The following is a 19,692-nucleotide window of genomic DNA, read 5'->3' on the forward strand; positions in this document are numbered from 1 at the left end:
CAATCGACGCCAGGCTGGGGATTGAGGCAATGAGGGCTGGGGCTGACGAACGGAAAAAATAGGTCTCTCGCTCGACATTATTCGAACCCAAGGAGGTATAGAGAATACCAGAAATACGGTGTTGTTCACAATATACGTTGAGTTGATGAAAGGGGGAAGACAGATGATGAGGAAGGCCGAACAAGTGTTGTTTGAGAGCGAAATGCCGAACATCAACGAAGTGGCACTCGTGGGAAACAATTCAACTGGCCGAGCGCAATGTCACAAACTAATTCTGTTGCTAAAATCGACTTTTGACACACATGGGATGATGCTGTAGGTCATGTGAGAGCGGATTCCTTGATCTCTCACGGGGGCGGACTCATCCGAAGACTCGCCGAGATATGGCTCACAGTGTGCTGCGGGAGATTTCGCTTTCATCTTCTGGGTCCAGATTTCCGTCTAGTTGCTTGCCACGGATAGCGACTGGAAGCATGAATGACATACTCGGACGCTCCTTTCCGAATCGATCCGGTTGACTTGGGCTTCGAATCGGCTGCATTTGGCACAAAAAAGCTGTCCGCAATTCCTGCAAACGAAAACAGGTCTTTCGAGCGCCGAGAACAAAGAAGTCTTGGGTACAGTGAGAGCCATACCCTCGAAGGAACGTTTCGTATTGACCTGAAATCATGGATTCTCAGAACGTCGGAGGTTTCAAAAAAAAGTACCTGCAGTGATGCCTCCTCTCCGTCAAGGAGAACCTGACCTGACACTGCGGGTTGGTACATTGTTCGGTGACGTCGTCTCGAACCCAGTGATCGCTGCGGGATCCGGCCTCACTTGACACACTCCATTGGAAAACGCGACCTCGAGCGTCGCCCACGTAGATGTGTCGATGATCTCGAGAAATACCGATAGCGGTCACGGCCGCTGGTTCCTTGTTGTCCTGGAATTACCAAGTCGATTTTAACATCGCCGCCGAGCTCGTCTTCGCAGGCGAACCCCCGGAGATGCGGCCGAAAATGGCACCTTCAAGGAAAAATCGATTCGGGCGTTCTCCGACCGGCCGCCGAGAGTCGAGCTCTGGGAACGCGCCATCTCACCTGGCGTTCGAATGCGGTGTGCATGGTGAGCTTCCCACGGAGGATGATCGAAGCTCCCTCAGAATCAACTGATGGGGACCACATCCGCACGACGCCGTCCGACGACCCGGTGATAATAACGTTATCTTTGTCCCATTCGTTTAGCTGAGAGAAACTGACGCAAAGTATCTGATGAGACCTGGCCTGTCCGATAGACACGGCCATGTCCACGTTGGCTATAAGAACTCCGTTCACGTTGTACACGTACAGACGGGTCGCGGCGCAGGCTGCGATGTCGCCTGGGGATGCGAAACGTACGAATCTCATAGAATGTTTTCTGCTCGATACGTGCTGATGCAAAACGACAAGTCCGAATACCTTCATCCCGGATAACCCGGATACGCCCTACACACGAGGGATCTGCATTCTGTACCTGTAACGTCGTTGATACAAACGGCCGCCACGGGTGCTCCGAAGTCGGTGGGGATTTGACGAACGAAGGCCAATCGAGATAGATCCCAGAGTATGCAGCTCTCGTCGCGAGACCCGGATATTATGAGATTGAAGGGTCTCGAGGACGCGACGCAGGTGATGGGCTCGATATGTCCGTAGAGCTGATGTCTGAGGTCGAGTTTTTTTGGGGTGACGGTCCATACGTTGAGAACACACGACGTTCCAGCCGTGATGATCGTCTTGGCATCCGGACACGTCGCACAGAGAATCTCCCCGTTGGGAACCTGTTCCCATACCATTAGGCATTTCTCGGTCTCGTAGCTGCAGATCCGCAGGGAATAATCGGCGAAGCCCCATGAAACGTATTTCTGATTGGGGGGCAGGAGCATTTTATTCTGTTCGACGGCCAATATGGACCTCTCCTGCTGTACGATCTGACCCACTGGTCCTTTGAGTTCGCGGACCGGGTGCATTGTAGGTCGAAGACATTCGATTTTGTGATAAAATAAGGGTTTGGGCGTTCCCAGATCGACTTTCTTCGCGGGATGGGGTTTTTTGAACAGCTGTTTGGGAATTTGGCCAAAGTTGTTGATGAAGCCGATCGTGGCGTTCTTCTTGAGTGGATCATCGATCGAATATATGTCCACGTTGCCTTCGTAGAACAGATGGTGGAAAACGTTTACGGCTTCGACGGCCGGTGGGCCCTGTTGTCTAAAACCAAATATCAGGTCGATCCATTCGTGTAGGTGTGCAGAGACGTAATCACTCTCCAAGGCCTGCCTATGCAGACGAATAAACTCGCGCGCGTCGCCCTTTGCCCACGCGGGCAGAACCACGTTGTCTAGCTGAACACCACTTTGCTTCGCTCCGAGATCGAAACGGTTCTTGTTGAGAAGAAACTCGTCGAGGTAGAAGAATTCGGGGATCAGTTCTTTGACGTCCGCCATATTGTGTCGCGAAGCCGATGTCCAAGCATCTGGAAACGAGGCGACTCACTTAAGAGAGAATTCCTGGAGACGCAAAGTCTTCCCAACTCGAATGTCGAGACATCGCATATTGGCATATTGGCACTTCGGACGACTTACCTTTAATGCAGTGGAACATTCGGTCGGCTAGATCAAAGTGACCGCCCTGTAGCCTCAGGAAATGTTGAGTAAAGGGCTCCATGCGGACAAGGTAACTAGCTACGATCATCGCTGAGGAGTAGAACGTGCCGTAGTGGTAAGGCGGTGTTTCGGGATCATCCCACTCCTTGTAGCGTTTGCAGAACTGCTCCAGTCGGTCTGAGGTTTGCGCGCCCATCGGTCTCGAGAGGTCACGGAAACTCTTCGGATCGGTCAGATCCAGCGTCTCAGAGTCGTAGTCGGCAAGAATCCACGGGAAGATCGGGTACTGCATCAGGTCGTTGTAGGATCGTCCGGCCAACGTGTTGAGATGCATCAAATACTGTCAACATAGAGAAAAGGGCCTAAGACACCGATTTCAGGACTTGATATGAATCGGATCGTTTGAGGTTAGGAAAAGGATTGACAAGCACGAGATCAGGTTGGAATTTCCGACCCACGGATCTCGAATATTATCGATCCAGAAAGGAGAAGCAAAATTTCCTCTGCCAGAAATTTTATCAGGACTGACCTGGAAATTCGAAATTTCTCCTCGGAGCCATCGTTGGGTGACGCTCGTTTCACCGATCAGGGATGAGAGTATTCCAGCTCCGCTCTCAACGTTGGCGGATCTCCTCTGACCCGCCAGACTCTCGTGTGCTGAGTCGGTGATTCCCGTGGCCAAGGACAAAAAGCGCGCGTAGACTTTATTACGCACTTTTCGAGGAAACACGAGAAGATAATTCCTCCCATCCGCCGAAAAGACCTCCAACGCGATCGGTTGCAGGAGGTAGCGGCGTTTGTGGACCTCGCGAATGTCGTCATAACTGAATTTAGAGCACATCCTTCCCTGCTTCACGGTCACTTGGGACGAGGATGTGATCGGAGTGCAGTTCGGAATGATGGGCTCGTGCATTCGTTCCGGGATCGAATCGATGTCGCGGATCTCTCGGGTCTTCAAAAGAGTGAAACCGTCGACGACATAGAAGTGCTCTTTTCCGAACAAGAGCAAACCCTCCCAAGTGTCGAGTCCCTGAACTCGAGCACAGCGGAACATGTGGGTTATTTTTTCGCCTTCTTCGAGTAGACGCGCGACCGACTGGCTGTGCGGCGAACCGTCTCCTTGGCTGGCGTTATCGCCCTCTTCGTCGTCGCTTTCGGACAATAGTTGTTTGTTGCTGCTAGCTCCCCCGACGTTTACCAAACCTTCGTAATCGCTCGACGTCGATGGTAAGGACTGTTGACGCCCAGCACTTTGTGCGTCGGGGGAGTTGGGACCACTACCGAGCAGTTGACCCAGCTGCTCGTAGTACAGTTTGCTATCTAAGCTAGTTGCCACCTGTTCGGAGAGAGAATCGAGAACCGTAGGAATAGCGGCGAGGTTCGGGTCGCTAGGGTCGACCGCGATCGACACTCAAGAACGATTATCATAAATTAGTCGGAAGATGCATACCTTATACTTTAGCTGCTGATTGGGCTGTTGTTCAATGTACGGATAGTGTTGGTAGAAAAGTTTGTTCTTCAAAGTTCTCTTGCGCATACGGCAAGGTCCACTCTCTGTCGAATCGAGCATCCACTTGTCGAGCGACGAAGCTTCCATAGGACCCCATAGCCCTCTTTCCTCGCTCAGCTCGCTCTCCATTCGAGTCCACTCCTGCATGACGTGCTTATGCAGATGGGACGAATTCGCGTACAGTTGTTTCAGCCTCAAGTCAACTAAATCCTGTACGATGGCAATGTGTATCTGCAACGAGGGAGAACACGTAAGATAATTGCTTTCCTCTATCCAGCTCTGCTACTCCAAGCGTCGGCGGCGAGTCCGAACATAATAATTGTTGACCGTAATTCGGTCGTCCTCGACGAGGATTAGCTCGTGGGGGAAGCTCGATTTTCCCCGGGGCTCTAGCGCCGATCTGTCGCCAATGCCGTCGATTCTCTTGTACCAATAAGAGGAGCTTTCTCTTTTTCCCTTCTGCTCGACCGGGGATTACCGACGCATTCTCCACGGGTCGAGCTGCGAGATTCCATCAACGTCCGCGATAACTCCGGAGTAGAGCAGAAGTTTCGGTTTTACGTAATCGAAACCAATGTATCGGATGTACGTTTTTTTTGTTCAAAAAACTCATGGGAGATTCCTTAATTTCATTGATTACGTTTCTGGAATGATATTTTATTCCGGCGCTGGAAAGGAGAGGCCGGCGAGCGAACTCACCTGTGTCCACATATCATACTCGTCGTGCGATAGACTCGTGACGGTGCTGCTATTGCTGTTCATCGACTGAGTGATCTTCTGAGTGACAGTGGCTGTAGCTGCGTTGACGGCCATGCTGCTGATCGTCATGCTCTCCGCGTTCACGCCAGAGGACGCCAGAGTGTGCGCCGCACTCGCGACCACGGCCACTTTGCGAATTTTCCTACTCGCTAGCCTACTCAGGCCTCCCGTCAGTCTCGACACTCTATTCTGGATCTGCGATGAGATGTCCGCCGATCCTATCATGCTCCCTTTTCCAGCTCGTTCGGCTTCGAGGAAGGCGATCCACGCTTTATTTAGGGGCTCTCTGCTAGTCTCCCACAGTTGACAGAGGTCGGGAGCCTCGCTCGTAGTCTGCGTCGATCCGGTATTTTGCGTCGTGTTGTTAGAAGTATTGAATTGGAAGCGGCAAATATCCTCCAACTGCGTTTTGCTTCTCTGGTAAATCATTTGCCAAAGCTTGCAAGCAGCTGCCGCCATCAACAGGTTCGCTTCGTCCTGCGAGGCTAGAGCGATGCTTGCACTCGGCGAAATGTGGATCGTCGTCCGACGGACCTGGAGGGAATTCTTACATGGCAGTCTGGGCGAAGCGGCATACACCGAATTTGAAAACTACAGTAAAATATTGCGGGGAGACCAAAATGGAAAAAATACCACACAGTTCTCCGTAAAGGATATAATGGAGATTTGTCCACCGTCGAAAACTACCTTCCCATTTTTGGCTGAGAAGACACACAAACTATCAATTTCGTGGAGCCCCGAAACGAGGTCCGGAACTTACCGTTTCCATTGGTAGAGGGCACTGTTGAGCAAACTGTGCGAGAGAATATGTCAGGGCGGCAAGAATTTCCGCGTCTAGATGCAGCAGAGCCTCGTTGCTTATGAGCAGATGGAGACACTGAAGTTTCTCTTGCAGCTCACAGTCTCGGGAGAGAACAAATAGCACGGAACGGCCCATCGATCGCAGTATATCGTAGTTCCGAACTCCTTGACTGTTCAGGAGCACGTTGGACACAAAGTTGACGACGCTTATTCCCGGTGCAGTGTACAAACCGAGCCACAATTTGTCGACAAGACCGACAATGAATTGAGTGAGATTATTTTGAGAAATTCCGCTGAGATCTCCGATTTCGGCTATGGTGTTCGATAATAGAACCGTGCTGAACTGGCGCTGCTGCTCCACTGAGCTCGCCAAGTACTCGATGTTCATCAGATAGTCTAAGATGTGTGCGTTTTGCACCTGCGGAACGAATGAAGCAACGCATTGAAGAACAGATCGACGACAACTCTCTCTCTCCAATGCCCTCTATAGGGCGGGACCGATTGGAGTCACTTGATTTTGCAAATCAGGATTTCTGCCGGGCTACTCACCGACGCCAGTCCCTCGAGCATGAGCTTAGTGAGAAGTGCAAATGTCAACCCGACACTTTCTCCTGAATGGAGGTTTTCGTCTTTGTTCGATTCGAATTCGGGAACTTGGTTCGGATTTCCCGGTGGGAACACAATTGACGCCAAAGCTGAGATTGATTCCTCGTTGTTGATACAACACGCGGTCAAATCGCTCCATCTGTAAGGGAAGAGATTTCCCGAGACCCTTCAGTGACCGCCATAAAAGGCACCCGTGCATACTTCTCGAGAATTACGCGTCACAAGTCTCAACCGGAGCCTTGGGGGGACCATTGGCCCGGAATATCGGCTTACCGCCTCGAAATTACTTCCAGAATGGCCATGGCTGCCTTGTCGTTGCCGCTACTGAGCATCGATCTAAGGACCGCGCAGAGCGTGACGAACACGTCGTTGTTGATCGGGCCCGTCTCGACGCTTTCGCACGGTAGTTTCGTCACTGGTCTCGAGAACAACATCGCTAGGAGCATGTTGCTGAAGGTGGCGTTAGGATGGATCTTGGCGAGGGTCCACTCGAGCGATTGGAAACCACCGATATGGAGGACTTCCTGTTTGATGTTGCGCAATTGAGTGTTCACGCGAAGGCCCAACAGGACCGGGTCGGTTTCCTGCAGCCATCCTCCGTTACTGCTAGCGTCGCGGAATTTCAGCAAAAGATTCTGGTGGCACAGCATGCACGACAGCAGTTGAAGTGCGATCAGGTTGGTACTGAGGTCGAGGTGAGCGGAGAGCAGCACGACGAACCAGTCCAAGCCGAGAACTTTGGAAATCTGTTCACAGAGGCCCGAGTTGACCGCCGATTTGGACGGCGCAACCATGGCGCTCAAGAGCTGCAGGCACTTGACCCGAAGAGTCGTGAACACGCTTTCCTGCTGTCGTGGTGGCAGCGTCCAGATTATGAATTGACCGAATCGTAGAATGTCACAGTTCCGAGGCGTGTTTTGTAGCATTAACTGAAAAGAAACCGAGCGATCGTATCATGAGATTTCCCGAACCGGAGCTTTTTGGGAGAGTTCTTGGGGTGGATCCGGTCTTCGGAGGGCGGGGGAAGGGGGCAATCCCCCCTCCTACCCGGATCCGCCACAGCTCCCCCCTCTTCTCCCTGAATCCGCCCCCCGCCTCCCCCCAGGATCCGCCACATCCCACCCCTCCTACCTAAATCCGCCACAGCCCCCCACCCACCCTCCTTCCCCTCGGATCCGCCCCTGTCCCCCCCCACCGCTTCACGGGACCGACCGTGCGACGACCATGCGTACTCACTCTGAGAAGATCACAGCAAGTCGCTACGGTTTGAGGCGCCATTCTGGAGGGTTCCGATAGCGTGAAGATGAGGCGCGATACAAGGTCCAGTTCCCTCATCAGCGTCACGGTTTCCGGCGAATCGGATGCCACTTGCAGCAGATGTTCGTAGAGAGACCGCTGCAGATCTTGTGCGGAGTCCCTCCACACGTCGAGGTTGCATAGAATGTCCCGAAAAGGCGCGATGGAATTCCGACCGGCGGCGGTCGGCGCGCATTCGGCGCTTCCCACAAGACTCAGGGCTAGGTGCAGTATGTGGCAGTTAAGCAGTGCGCTCTTGTTCTTGAGGAGAGCGGCGACTATTTGGTATCCTTTAGTGCGTTCCATGGCCTGTTGCGCGGGACGGTTAGCTCTCACCACGCAAACCAGGACCTTTAGTGACGCGTACAGCGACTCTACGTTGCTCGCGTAAGAGACTAGCGCTAGAAGAGCTGCAGTGCCTCCTACGCTCTCCATCGTGACCGCTACGGGTCGCGGCACGAAAGTTCGCGCGCCTAGGTATCCTGCAAGGGAACGAAAGGCTGTCAGGAAACGCTATGCTCTGATTCCGCTCCTTTCAAGGCTCGCGAACGCTGGCACATCCTTCCGGAACCTTTGGCGGAAACCGGAGGAGAGCCGTGGCTCTTACCTATGAGAACTGCTCCAAGCGATCGGGCTGCCCCAGCCAGATGGGCGGCAGAGTTGTGCAATATCCTGATGGGGGTGGCGTTCTCGTGAGAAGACAGCCCCAGCATCTTGGCGATCGCTTTGCAGTCGTGCTTCGAGTACACGCGTCGCATCTTGGCCAGAGTCATGGTGGACACGGCAGTCGCGTTTAGCCCAAATGTAATTCTCTCTTCCTGAACCTGGAGTCCCGACTGGCTCTGCAGTGAACCCACGTAGGCGGGACCCAGGGTAAACAGCTGCACTACGGATTGTTCCCCGAGCGGCTCTTCTATAAGATGGCACGGTCCCTGCTTCCAGGTTAGACCGCACACTTGGCGTTGCAGCGGTGTCGTACCTTCGACAAGAAGTTCAATTAGGTCGATGGGGACACGGAATCGATTCCACGCCGGCGGGCGGGTCAGGCAGCCCCTTTTCGGGCGGATGTCTACTTACCGATTATGGCGAAAATATTTTGAGATCCTGCTCCAGAGTATTGTGGCACGTAACTGAGTTTACTGTGATTCCCGTGCAGCTGCACCCCGTCGAAGAAGAGTCCGACCGAGCAGTTGTTCTTGAGGACCGATCTCGTGAGGCATACGACGATATGATGCCATTCTCCACAGGCAATGCCTCTTCCGACGGGATACTGTGCTCTGTCCTGGTTCACCTGGACACGAACTTCCCTCTCGGAGAGTTCGAGCGCTAGACACGGTGTTTGGTCTTCACGCATTTGGCGAGTTATATTGAGTAGTCGCACAGGGTGTGAGCCACTGAAACGCTCCACCAGGAACCAAGTTGAAAACGTCAGACCTGCGCGCGGATCGAGAAAAGGGTGTTTACTCTCTGCTCGATTTCATGCTGCTCGATACCGGCAAGGAGCAACACCGGAACGTGTTGCGCGAAGATGAAAAGTTCACGAACCTGTCTGGGGTGGAAAAACTCGGTCTCCGGCTCCGATTCCACCCAACACGTTATCAGCGGCAGCTCCAACTCCGACCATCGCAGGTCCGGAGAGGGACTGCGGAGCGATCGAGGGAAGAAACAAACACGAAAAGCCCTCGCGCTGGAGGGAGAACTCGACAAACGCCGCCGACACCGTGGACAAGGTCGGTCCGTCTTTTGGGGTTGTCATCGATACCTGTGGAGCATCGATTCAGCTAAAATCATGGAATCGTTTCGAGAATTCATTGAATTCCGGGGATTCATCCTATTCCTGGGATTCATCCTATTCTTAGGATTGATCGGATCCCTTTCCCTAAGAGCGTCGACCATGGTCGACTTCCTTCGATAGAGCTGAACTTTCGGAAACCTTTGGAGAAAAATCTTGCTACGGTGTGCAAACCTCGAAGGAGGTCGTATCGGGCACGGACTCGGCGTAAGGGATCAAATGCATTCGAGCGGTAATTCTTATTCGTTGGAAAGTTGGGAAAGGTCTTCGTAAGCACCGATCTCGATCATTTCCCGAGTCTCAGTCCGACATCTCCGGATTTCTCGACAGTGAATTGACACCATGGCACAGCCGAAGCAAGAGATCAGAGATCACAAGGGCCCGAGCCACACTGCGGACTCAGTTATCCAACAGATCAGAGCTCTCCAAAAGAATTTCATTCTGAACTAACCAGGGTTTTGATTCGGGTTAAAGGAACGGATCCACCGTCCTTGAAGGGTCCATCACAGCGTAGAGGACTCCCAAGACGCAGAAACGCCCGGAGCTCCCGCGGCTCGAGTGCCTGGGCCGCTAAACGTTCCAGCATGTATTGGGTGACGATATGGAGTTGATGACTTTCGTCTTCGAGTGCCGATTTCATCTTCGACACCAGTTGACCTGAAATCACACGAATAATCAAACGAATGCACGCTACCTCGATGACATAGACCATTCTCTAATCGTCACGACACTTCGATCGGTACGGTGAGGAGTCCTCACTGTGAACCATCGGCGCTATCGAGAGCGTGTCGAGGGATATTTTCCCGCTTCTTTCCAGAAAAGACGATCGGGGAACGACAACGATACTTTGGGCTTCAATTATTGAGCTTCCCCAGGTTCCCATGAAATATTGGCTCACCAGCTAATCCTGCCTGACACATGATCTGTTGATTCCTTTCGGTCCTGACCAAAGATCTAAGTAATTCAGCCATGTAGAGTTGTACGTTCTTGTCGCAAAGCGACGGTAGTATTTGAAGGAGTCCTGTGACGACCCCCGAGTGCACAATGAGGGGATCTTCCGTTGGCGGTAACGTCAAACACAATGCTGCTCCTGGCGGGAGGACGGTACAGTGCGAGTTCTGACCTGGAAACAGTCGGCAGATCCTGAGCGAGCTTCTTTGAGCCTGGTTCGGTGCAGAGTCGACTCAGTCCGCAAACAGAGTTCCCGCACAAAGTTCCCTCAGAAGCTGTCTCCGAACCCCGTGGGCACTTTCGCTCATTGAGGTGCGAACATGGAGCTCTGACAACGGATTTTTCATCTTCGATTCTTCGGGACTCTCTACCTGTGAAAACCTCAAATCCTAGGCGCCGCGCAAGCACGAGCGGAAGCGGCGAGCCCCGGAAAGGGGGCGGGAGATCTCGATCGCAACCCTATATTTCTCTGCGTAATGCTCGAACAGTGCGAGGAACCCCGTCCTCGAACAAGCGTCTCGTCGGACTCGCTATCGATTATTATTGCCGGAGCTCGGGCGATGGAGGCGGTGGGCTATAATCCCGCTGACCTCGCTCGGGCATGATGACCAGATTCGAAGTTTATTCTCTCATTATCAATCCCGCTCATTAATTCGTCGTACGGAAAATTTGACCTTGTAGCTCGAATGTGCTAGCAAGCGGTGGGTGAGCGAAGCGAATCGAGTGCCCAGCGACTCGAGAAGCTCTTGCATTCTCGAGTGAAATTGAGTTTGACTAATCCACGAATATTTGAACAGCACGTCGAGAACCTGCCACATTGTAGAAACGTTGGCGTCGCCGGACACCCCGGTCTATACGCAATCGGAAGTGGCAAACTTACCAGTTTGAAGTTGCAGTTTCGACGCTGTCAAGTTGCAGTCGATGGCCATGTCGTACAGATATCTCATGACCAGTGTGCACAGGTCCAGATGGTCGTATTCGGTCACCTTGTCCTCGCAATTGCTCGTGAACACAGAGTGGATTTGCTCGAGGGTTTTCGTTGCGTCGCTGCAAGCGAAAGAGCCGAGCAGTTTCACCGAGTCCACAAGCGAGTTCGTCTGGCAGATCTCACTGGCGAATACTTTGGCGTTCGCGGGCTCGTATCGCATCGCGATGGCGATTGTGTCGAAGATCGTACGGATAAGTTTCATGAGTTTCGGGGGTCTGTGGGGCGACTGGGTTGGTGATAGACAACCCTCGAGACACGCCAACAACGTCATCAAGTACACGAAGCCCCCAACTTTTCTGAATACACTCCGAATCCGATGGCTGTCGGGAGAAAGTTCGAATATTAAAACTCGTTGTCCGCCCTGGGAAGTAGAGCTCCCGAAGTTCCCGAACGTTATGGAACGAAGCAGCTGCGTCTCGCTGATGGCGTGTTCCCGTAATCATCCAGAGACATGGGATCATCTGTTCCTCGGGCTCGCAAGGACTCACCTCTCTCCCAGCAAAGCGTAGAGAGTCAGAAGGCAGTCGATTTTCAACTCGACCTGAGCATCGGCAGTCTGAACGGCTGCGAGGAGCCAGGTCATGTCTTCGTCGGGATTTGCTGATGACGTCATGACTTCTTTGAATAGATTCAGGGCCAGAGGTCTACATCTCGCCGACCGTAGGAGGCCCTGTGCACACTTCATCCCGCCCGAGTCGCGGAACACCCCGCAATTCTCCTGAGATCCGGATAGCAAAGCCTGTAGGAGGAATGGATAGCCGTTTTATCACCCGGGATGGCTCTGGAATATCTGCAGGTACATGCCGCATGTCTTTGAGCGCCGTAATTCCCAGACGTCGGAACAGCTCTTTTCATTGCGGTATCCCATATCCCTTATGTTGGCAAGAGGAAGTTGTTTTTCGATGCTTTTCGGTTGCTCATCCTTTCCCCCGTCAACCTCCCTGTGGAAAGCCGCGTGTCGCGTTCGAAACAGGGACGAGCTCTAGTGAAAAGGATATCGGAAAGACCTGCGGTGTACGGAAAAAAATTAACCGAGAAAATCGCACGAACCTGCAGTATGTCGATAATTGGCTGCACGAGCTCTTGTTCCTCGTCGCAGATTTGCAGTTTCAACACGAGAACTTCGAGAAGACCCACTTCCCGGAAAACATTTCTAAAGAGCGAGGCTTTGACCTTGAGTATGTTTTGCAGGCTTTCCAAACACAGCAGACCCGTTTCCTCGGTGCATTCCGGGTCTTTGATGAGAGTGCTGATGGCGACGATCTCCTTGCATGGCACGAAACGGAGGTTTTCCGGCACGAACTCGACTAGTTTCAACAGACCACAGCGGATTTTTTTTGGTTTGTTGTGCATTTTTTCCAGGAGGGCCGAAAGGGGGAACGTCGGCTCCAAAATGAAGTAGTTCGCTGGATCCGCTCTGAAGATGCTTGATATGCTGTCGAGCAAAAGCTGTTGGAGCCTCTCCTGCTGTGCCCGCCAGAAACAGATCTCAATCACTTTGTAGGCTTCCAGGTTTCGCACACAGGTTCCTCTCGCCAAGGCGGGTGGTAAAACAAAGCCGTCCATGTGGAATAGGCTCTGAGGGTGCGTCGGCTTGAGAGGTTCCGTACCGCAAGTAACGAGCGACGTAAGTAGGACGCTGAGGCTTGATAGGACCTGTTCGTTTTCCTCGTTGAGATCCGTCTCGCAGCGTAGCATGAAGTCGGCGACGAGGCTGTAGCCGGCGCAATGATTGAAATCCTCAAGCAGCACATGACTGATTTCACTTGAATCTTTGAGCAGGCAGAACAGGCACACGAACATTTCGAGCTTCTGGCTCGGGCTGAACTCGTGCATCCTTTTGCGCATGTTATCGACACAATTCGAAATGCATTGCTGTTTGTGAATGTAGCCGATGACGTTTTTTGTGAGGCCATGGCGCGAGACCGTCATGAGCACCTCGCCCGCGCTTTTCCTCCACTGCGAGTTGTGCTCGGGGCACCATGTTGTAATGGCCGAAAAAAGCAATGCCAGGTCGTCCCTATGCGCCAGCTCTTCGGAAGAGCACGGCTGGCTGCATAAGCGCATCACCAGCTGAACAAAAACCTGCAACAGATGCGGACAGGAAATATGTTAATCTCAGGTGCCCACCCAATGGAAGTGGAAAAAAGCACGAACCCTCAATTTTCCCCACGAGCTCGTTGTCTCCGACCCAGCCCAAGCTCTTCTCACAGAGGAGAATATCTTGGATCGTCCAATCGACTGGCATCCTTTCACGAAATTATTCCCCCCTACCCAAGTGTTCCACACATTCCTCTCCGGGCTGTACCGGCGAGCGAGCCTCCGTCCGAATGACGGATATCTTTTTGCAAAGAGGAGTTATTCCCGCGTTTCAAATCCTTCCCCCCTACCCCCGGAGATCCCTTCCGAGCAATCCATGGGAAATTCGATACATGGCGCGGTGTGTGTCTCGATGTAATTCAACGGGGAAAGTTTCAATTCTGCCGCCGAGCGACTAATTGCTTGTCGCCATGGCTCGTTGGAGCTCGTTGTTCATGAATCAACTGCATGAATAATTACCGGCCTCATATACACGAGAGATCAGCTGCGTGAATGATTCACAGCTCTACCGGTATTGAGTTCTCAGGGGGCTTCGGGAGAGGTTGCGAACAAGTGCACATTCGCTGATGACTGCGGTCCCCGGGAAAGTTTGGCACAGGGGGAAATCGAGGGGATATATGACATTCCCCCGTTTTTTGGATGCTCGCTTGGTAAATGGTGGCCGACATCGGAATTGGAGGAATGATCTTCACAAATCGATTTTCGTGATATCCGCATGGAATATTGACTGAGATTTCGAGTTCATCATATCGTCCGGCTCATAGATTACGCTCTCAGCAATGAATCCCGGAGCTCCCTCATTAGATATCGACTGGAGGTCTCGGTCACCTGATAGAGACGTCATGAATTCATAGGTCGTTCGCTGAGAGAATTATATCTCGGCTTGTTCATCCCCAGCAGCGACAAGATCGCGCTACGTGAGTCTGCTGGAGATGCGACTTGGCAACATTAGCTCTGTGAATTTATCGTTTTTCAAGAACGTGTTCTCGAGATTTTCAAATATTCGTGCCCAGAATTTTGAAGTGACAGTGCTGTCAATTCGAAACGAGAGCACAAGATCCCGATCGATTAGTCGATGAGCGTTCAACCCGAGGTATGCAGACGCTCTCCACAAATGTTCTTCTCCACATAGATCCATGCGATGGGGAAGTTTGGAGAGCTAGCGGCTTCGCCTTTCAAGATCTTTAAGGCTCCCCCTCTGAAGTGTACTCAAGCCGTCTTCCGCTGACTCGGATGCGTATCTAAGGGGATGATTCTAGCGATTCGCTGCGCCGAATGGATTTTGAAACAATCGATTCAGCAGCGTATCTCGCGACAGTCCTCTGAACGCGGTTAGAGGGGGAATGCTCTCCTGGGCTGTTCCGAGTCAGGCCTCAGCTCTCCGGATGAGAGGTTTTTCCACACGGATGGCTGAACGGACGCCCGGTACAGGATCGAGACTGTTGAGGGATTTTTGGGGGATTTTGGGGGAAGATCTTCAGCCCGGAGCTTTCCTCGAACATTCGGGATTTCTCGACGAGAATAGCTAATCTTTCAGATCTCATCTTCGACTGAGGCCTCCCGATCCTGAGCGGATACGGTCCCCCGTTAAACTCTAGACGCACGCATGATCGAGAAAATGATCTCCGAGTTTCGATCCACCGAGAGAAAAAGCATTCTGACCGAGAATGTTGAAATACTTCAAGATCATTCTCCACAGCCGTCGACGATCCCAATCTTGTCTCTTTTGACCGTATCTAGAGTTATGAGCCTCGGATAGTCGGGCCTCCTTGCATCTGCCCGCGAATATATTTAGTTGATGAGACGTTCCAAGTTCCGCGATTCGCGGATATAATCCGCGCACACCAATGAAGAAGCCGATCGGTCTCGCTATCCGCTGATCTGATAACGACGACGGGATTTCCTGGTAAGGGGAAGAGTCACCGGGGTTTCCATCCGCGTAGGTCACCCGCAATGGCAGCACGCGGTTCGATCGAAACTCGATGACTAATATGAGATTTTTCCGACTAGAAAAGTTCGATTCCCCCTTCCTCTTTGGTTCTACCAATATCCAAGTCGACAATAGATCTGCCCAGTCCCTCCAAAACTAACCCCGTGTTTCGGAATCCATTGTTCAAAAAAGGAGTGGCGCCATCGTCCGAGATTCCGATGAAAACACCCCGTCCTGGAGAAGATCAGGAAAATTTCTGGTCCGATTTCTCGGGAAAAATCAAATTGCATAGCGGGAAAGTGAATGACGAGCCTGGCTCCCACGTCCCATTACCGGGATTTGAGTGGCTTCCAAGTGAGTTTTCCACGTGCAGCTCTCCAAAGAACGGCAAGCTGTTCGTCGTGGCATTGGTTTGGTCGAGATCGCATGCTCTTTACGGTCAGAACTCCCGTCTCCCCTCCGAAATGAGAGGCATACCCAGGGCGGGCGGAGCCCGGATCCTGGATACGCCTGCCCGGAGCTCCATCTGTCTGATCTGGACTACGGGAAGGAAAACGATAGAAAGAATTGTCCTGAATACCCAATATTCCCACGTCTTCTGGAATAACCTTGGGACAACTCGCTGAGGAACACATTGCCTAAGCGCAATTGCAAACAAAACATCGAACTCCCATGATTGCCTAAGACTTTTCGATGCCGAACCCCCGAGACTTCACGACGGATGGAGTCTGAGCTCGAGAATTGGTCATGCAGCCGGTGTTACGCCAGTGACGCAAGCCCTATTGTGCGTTCGCGGAGCGTCATTCGGATGCATTAGTTCTGAAATCACTCGACTCACAGAGAGCGAACACTCCGGCGAAGGACAAGTGACTGCACAACGAGACACCGCGCTCGCTCAAGGGACCGCCTCAGGCTCGGATTTCGTCGACTTCATTCCGGAATTCGGACGGCCGACCCAACCAAGCGGGGGAATGTTTTTAGAACACGAATGTTCGCTCAGGGGAGGAATAAGGGAGCAGCGACTTACCTTCTGCAGCAGAATTCGCCTCTCGTGACTCGAGATGCTCTCACTAGGCTGTTGCGAAACCACAGCGTTATTGCTGTTCACTTCTTTCTCGGCTTCGAGTTGTTGTTTGATGGTTTCGGCTCCGGTCGAGCTGTTGTTCTCTTTGAGAGGTGGCAGATCGAAGAATAAATACAGACATTTCACGAGCGTCGACGGTAGTGACTGACTCGCGAGGGCTTCGACGACGCGTGGTCCCGCTCCGGCCAGCAGGTTTATAGCCGTCAGGAGCAGCCATCCTTGGGACGCATTTTCGTCAGGGCTCGCTGACAGCTCGAGATATTGCGCGATAGCCGAAGAAGCCATTTCTGTTGATTGATTCGAAGCCCTAAGTCGCACTTCGCTCACCTGTGAAAGAAGTTTGCGACCGCTTAGAGTCGGACATCTCTTGCTCTGCTTTTTTTCTCCGCCGACGTCTGTGCCCAAGGCTCGGCCCTCGAATAGTCGCGATTCCGCCTCGGGATTTCCTTCTAGTGCTCTGAGACAGACATAGGCTCTCGAGAGAACATACATATATTTCGATCTCGCCTCGGGGAACAAGAAAACAAGAGTCGACCTTGTACGGAAGAAAATCGTGTCCCGTGAGTTCAAAGCAGCCATGGACACGCTCTCGAACGTTCGCGGGAGGCTCCCCGAGTCCGTGACTTCTTAATGGTCGGCAGGTCTGGGTTCGCTCGACCAACGTGACTTTCGCAAGGTTTGGGACAAGTTCTTCCGGCGCTTCGGCGGCTCGAAATCTGACGCTGCTTTTTGCGAGCTGGACTCGTTCCCAGGGGCGCCTATCCGGAAAATACGCCTAATTCCACTTTCGCTAGTCTGCGCTGATTATTGACACGATCAACTCCTCTCGGAGGGTTTCAAATCCGACCTCGATCGAGGAAGTCGCCGCGTCGCCGGCTCTATCGTCTCCATTCGAACTAGCTCCTTAGAGCATGACAGAAAAAAGGGTGTGTCTCGCTGAACGCTCCGCTCGTACCCTCCGTCATCATCCTCGAAAGCTTCAGCGACTAATCTCGCCACTGGCAGTGATGAGGCTTGTATTCAACTTGCCGAATCCGCCAATTTTATCCCGGAGCAATCAGAAAGGTCGCCTGGCCCGAGCTTTCTTGGAAGGAGTAGTCTCCGATCCGAGCTCGTTCCTTCGGAATCGGAATATTTTTGGAGTAGCCTACAGAAAGAGCTCCGCTGGCTCGCTCTTCGATAAGCTCCGGGATCTCCCCGAGGAGTCTTGTACCCTCATTCGGCTCCGATATTCAGCCTCTATCCTACACGATGAAGAACGGCTTCATTTACATGCAAACCGAATGCCCGACGCGAGATTAGGGGGGATACGATCCGAAATCAAAAGTCCCCCTCTGGATTTCAAGGGTATGACTTTGGTTACGAAATTCCACTGAATAGCTGCCAGCCGCCTACTCACAAAGCTACGGACTCCGTGGAACTTTGAACTTTCGAAGTGTTCTCGAATCTTCTCGACTCGGGCTCGGATGATATCCCGACAAGAGAGCCCTCGATCTTTGCCAATAATATTCTCAACTCCATCCGGGCTCCCCCGCTCCGAATCCTCGACGCCCCCGATGAGCTCGCTTCCGAGTCGGACACGTCCGCGATGCACTCGAATATTGAGAGGGAATGCCGACGGCGGAGCAATAGTGCCACGAACAAATCTACCTCCGGGAGCGTCCCTAATCGTTGAGGGTTCAATCAATTTCAGTTTCTAGACCTCCTCCGAGAACAATCTGCTAAAAGCAGATGAATATGAGGCAGGAAAACCGTGTTCCCAATTTCGGGCCAGATTATTCGGCTAACGAGAGGATGGGGACATGTATTGGACTGCGTTCTGGGAAACAGCGAATCTATTCGTCCATACGATTGATACTCGTTATGGTCTCCTGCGTTTCTGAGAGCAACGTAACCGATCTCGCTTTGATGTTAACAATAGTCGAATCGAGCTCGTTTAAAGAATCACGTGATACTGTCGCCAACAACCTCACGCGCTCGAGGGTGAATTAGTGAATATTCTGCGAGGGAGCGGAGCTCGCAGAATATTCGCGAAAAGGACGGGTCCTCGACCAAAATATCGGTCAGCTTTACGGCTTTCGATCGAGTCGTTTCCGCAACAGCTGAGTAAGGTACACGGATATCGGTCGTTGGTCTCGCGTATCACCGCTCGTGGTATACCGTCAGATGACCGTAGAGTCATTCGATGGCCGTCGTCGAAGCAATGTAAACTTTTTCCTAATGATCGAGGGACGCTCGAGAATATCATGACAGGTCGATCGGGGCTGCGCGCGTTCCATGCTCGGCTGGTCCCGATTCAAGGACACCGTTGGCGTGAAACAAGTGGCCGTGGGCGTCGAGAAAAATCGCTCCTTCGAAGAGGAGCTCTACGCGCGTGTCAAGCAGGAAGACTCCAGAGCGTGCCCCGTAGAATTGGATCTCGGACCCCAGTCACGCACGCACGCTCGCTCACTCGCTCTCTCCCTCTCCTGCTTTGACTCAGTCAGTAGACCCTGTTGTCTTTCGTTCGTCGAACTCATGCGCCGAAACCTGGCCCGGACCCCACCGATATCGCGCTGGAATGTTTCGCTCATCTCCGTTGCCTCATCTGCTGAATTGATACACGGTCGTAGGGTCTGTGTCAGAACACTTACGAGGAGCTTGGCGACCGATCTCGCGAATGGAACGATGTTGTCGAAGCTGGCTTGCATCGATTCCGCCGGACAGTTGTCAAAAACCTTGCAAAACAATGGAAGCATGTTGTAGAGTTTCACTTGCTGGTCAGATGCTCTTTGCGGTTCAGGGGGTTCCGCGAACTCAGCGTAGAGTTTATTCAGATGCATGAGCCCCAGAGAGTCCTGAGGTCCCTGGTTCGCAAGCGGAGGGGGGCCTGCACCTCCGCCCCCCAGCAGCTTCTTCATGTAATTCATGTCGACCGGAGTCCACCCACTCTCCGGGACTTTCCGCTAGCCAACAGCTGGCATAGCTCTCCAACTACAGATACCATACACTTCTCCCACTAACAACTGAGAAGATTCGACGACTGTCAGACGAGCTCGTCGATCGATGCAGCTCGTCGGGGCGTCCGTCAGCTGGCGCCAAAATTTGAATCCGCAAACCGCCGGAGACCGCCTGCTTCGAAACGCCGTACGGACCAAGAATCGGGTGCAATCGAGATTTGCGTTCATTGATTACCGAGAAAAGCTTGCCGACGCTTGAGCAGGCAGGTAGAGTTCGCCGATGACCGAGCGACGCCTCAGACCATGATTATTCCGT

At 52.6% G+C, this 19,692-nt stretch overlaps 1 protein-coding gene across 1 annotated transcript; it reads right to left on the bottom strand.

Annotated features, from left to right (window-relative positions):
- Window positions 1-441: 441 nt before the first annotated feature.
- On the bottom strand, window positions 442-19,346 carry bchs (WD repeat and FYVE domain containing 3 bchs). The gene is made up of 22 exons (XM_029112584.1): window positions 19,071-19,346; window positions 16,381-16,764; window positions 12,374-13,408; window positions 11,812-12,062; window positions 11,216-11,643; window positions 10,283-10,507; window positions 9,836-10,041; window positions 9,138-9,354; window positions 8,670-9,026; window positions 8,200-8,571; window positions 7,533-8,074; window positions 6,570-7,225; window positions 6,240-6,435; window positions 5,650-6,108; window positions 4,830-5,423; window positions 4,071-4,361; window positions 3,150-3,956; window positions 2,600-2,960; window positions 1,495-2,490; window positions 1,083-1,360; window positions 708-925; window positions 442-568 (listed from the first exon to the last, which is right to left on the bottom strand). The coding sequence occupies exons 1-22, from the start codon at window positions 19,344-19,346 to the stop codon at window positions 442-444; spliced, it is 9,276 nt and encodes a 3,091-aa protein (XP_028968417.1).
- Between the last annotated feature and the right edge of the window lie 346 nt (window positions 19,347-19,692).

This window comes from Galendromus occidentalis, unplaced genomic scaffold (assembly GCF_000255335.2).
Source record: "Galendromus occidentalis unplaced genomic scaffold, Mocc_1.1 scf7180000077517, whole genome shotgun sequence".
Taxonomy (NCBI): Eukaryota; Metazoa; Arthropoda; class Arachnida; order Mesostigmata; family Phytoseiidae; genus Galendromus; species Galendromus occidentalis.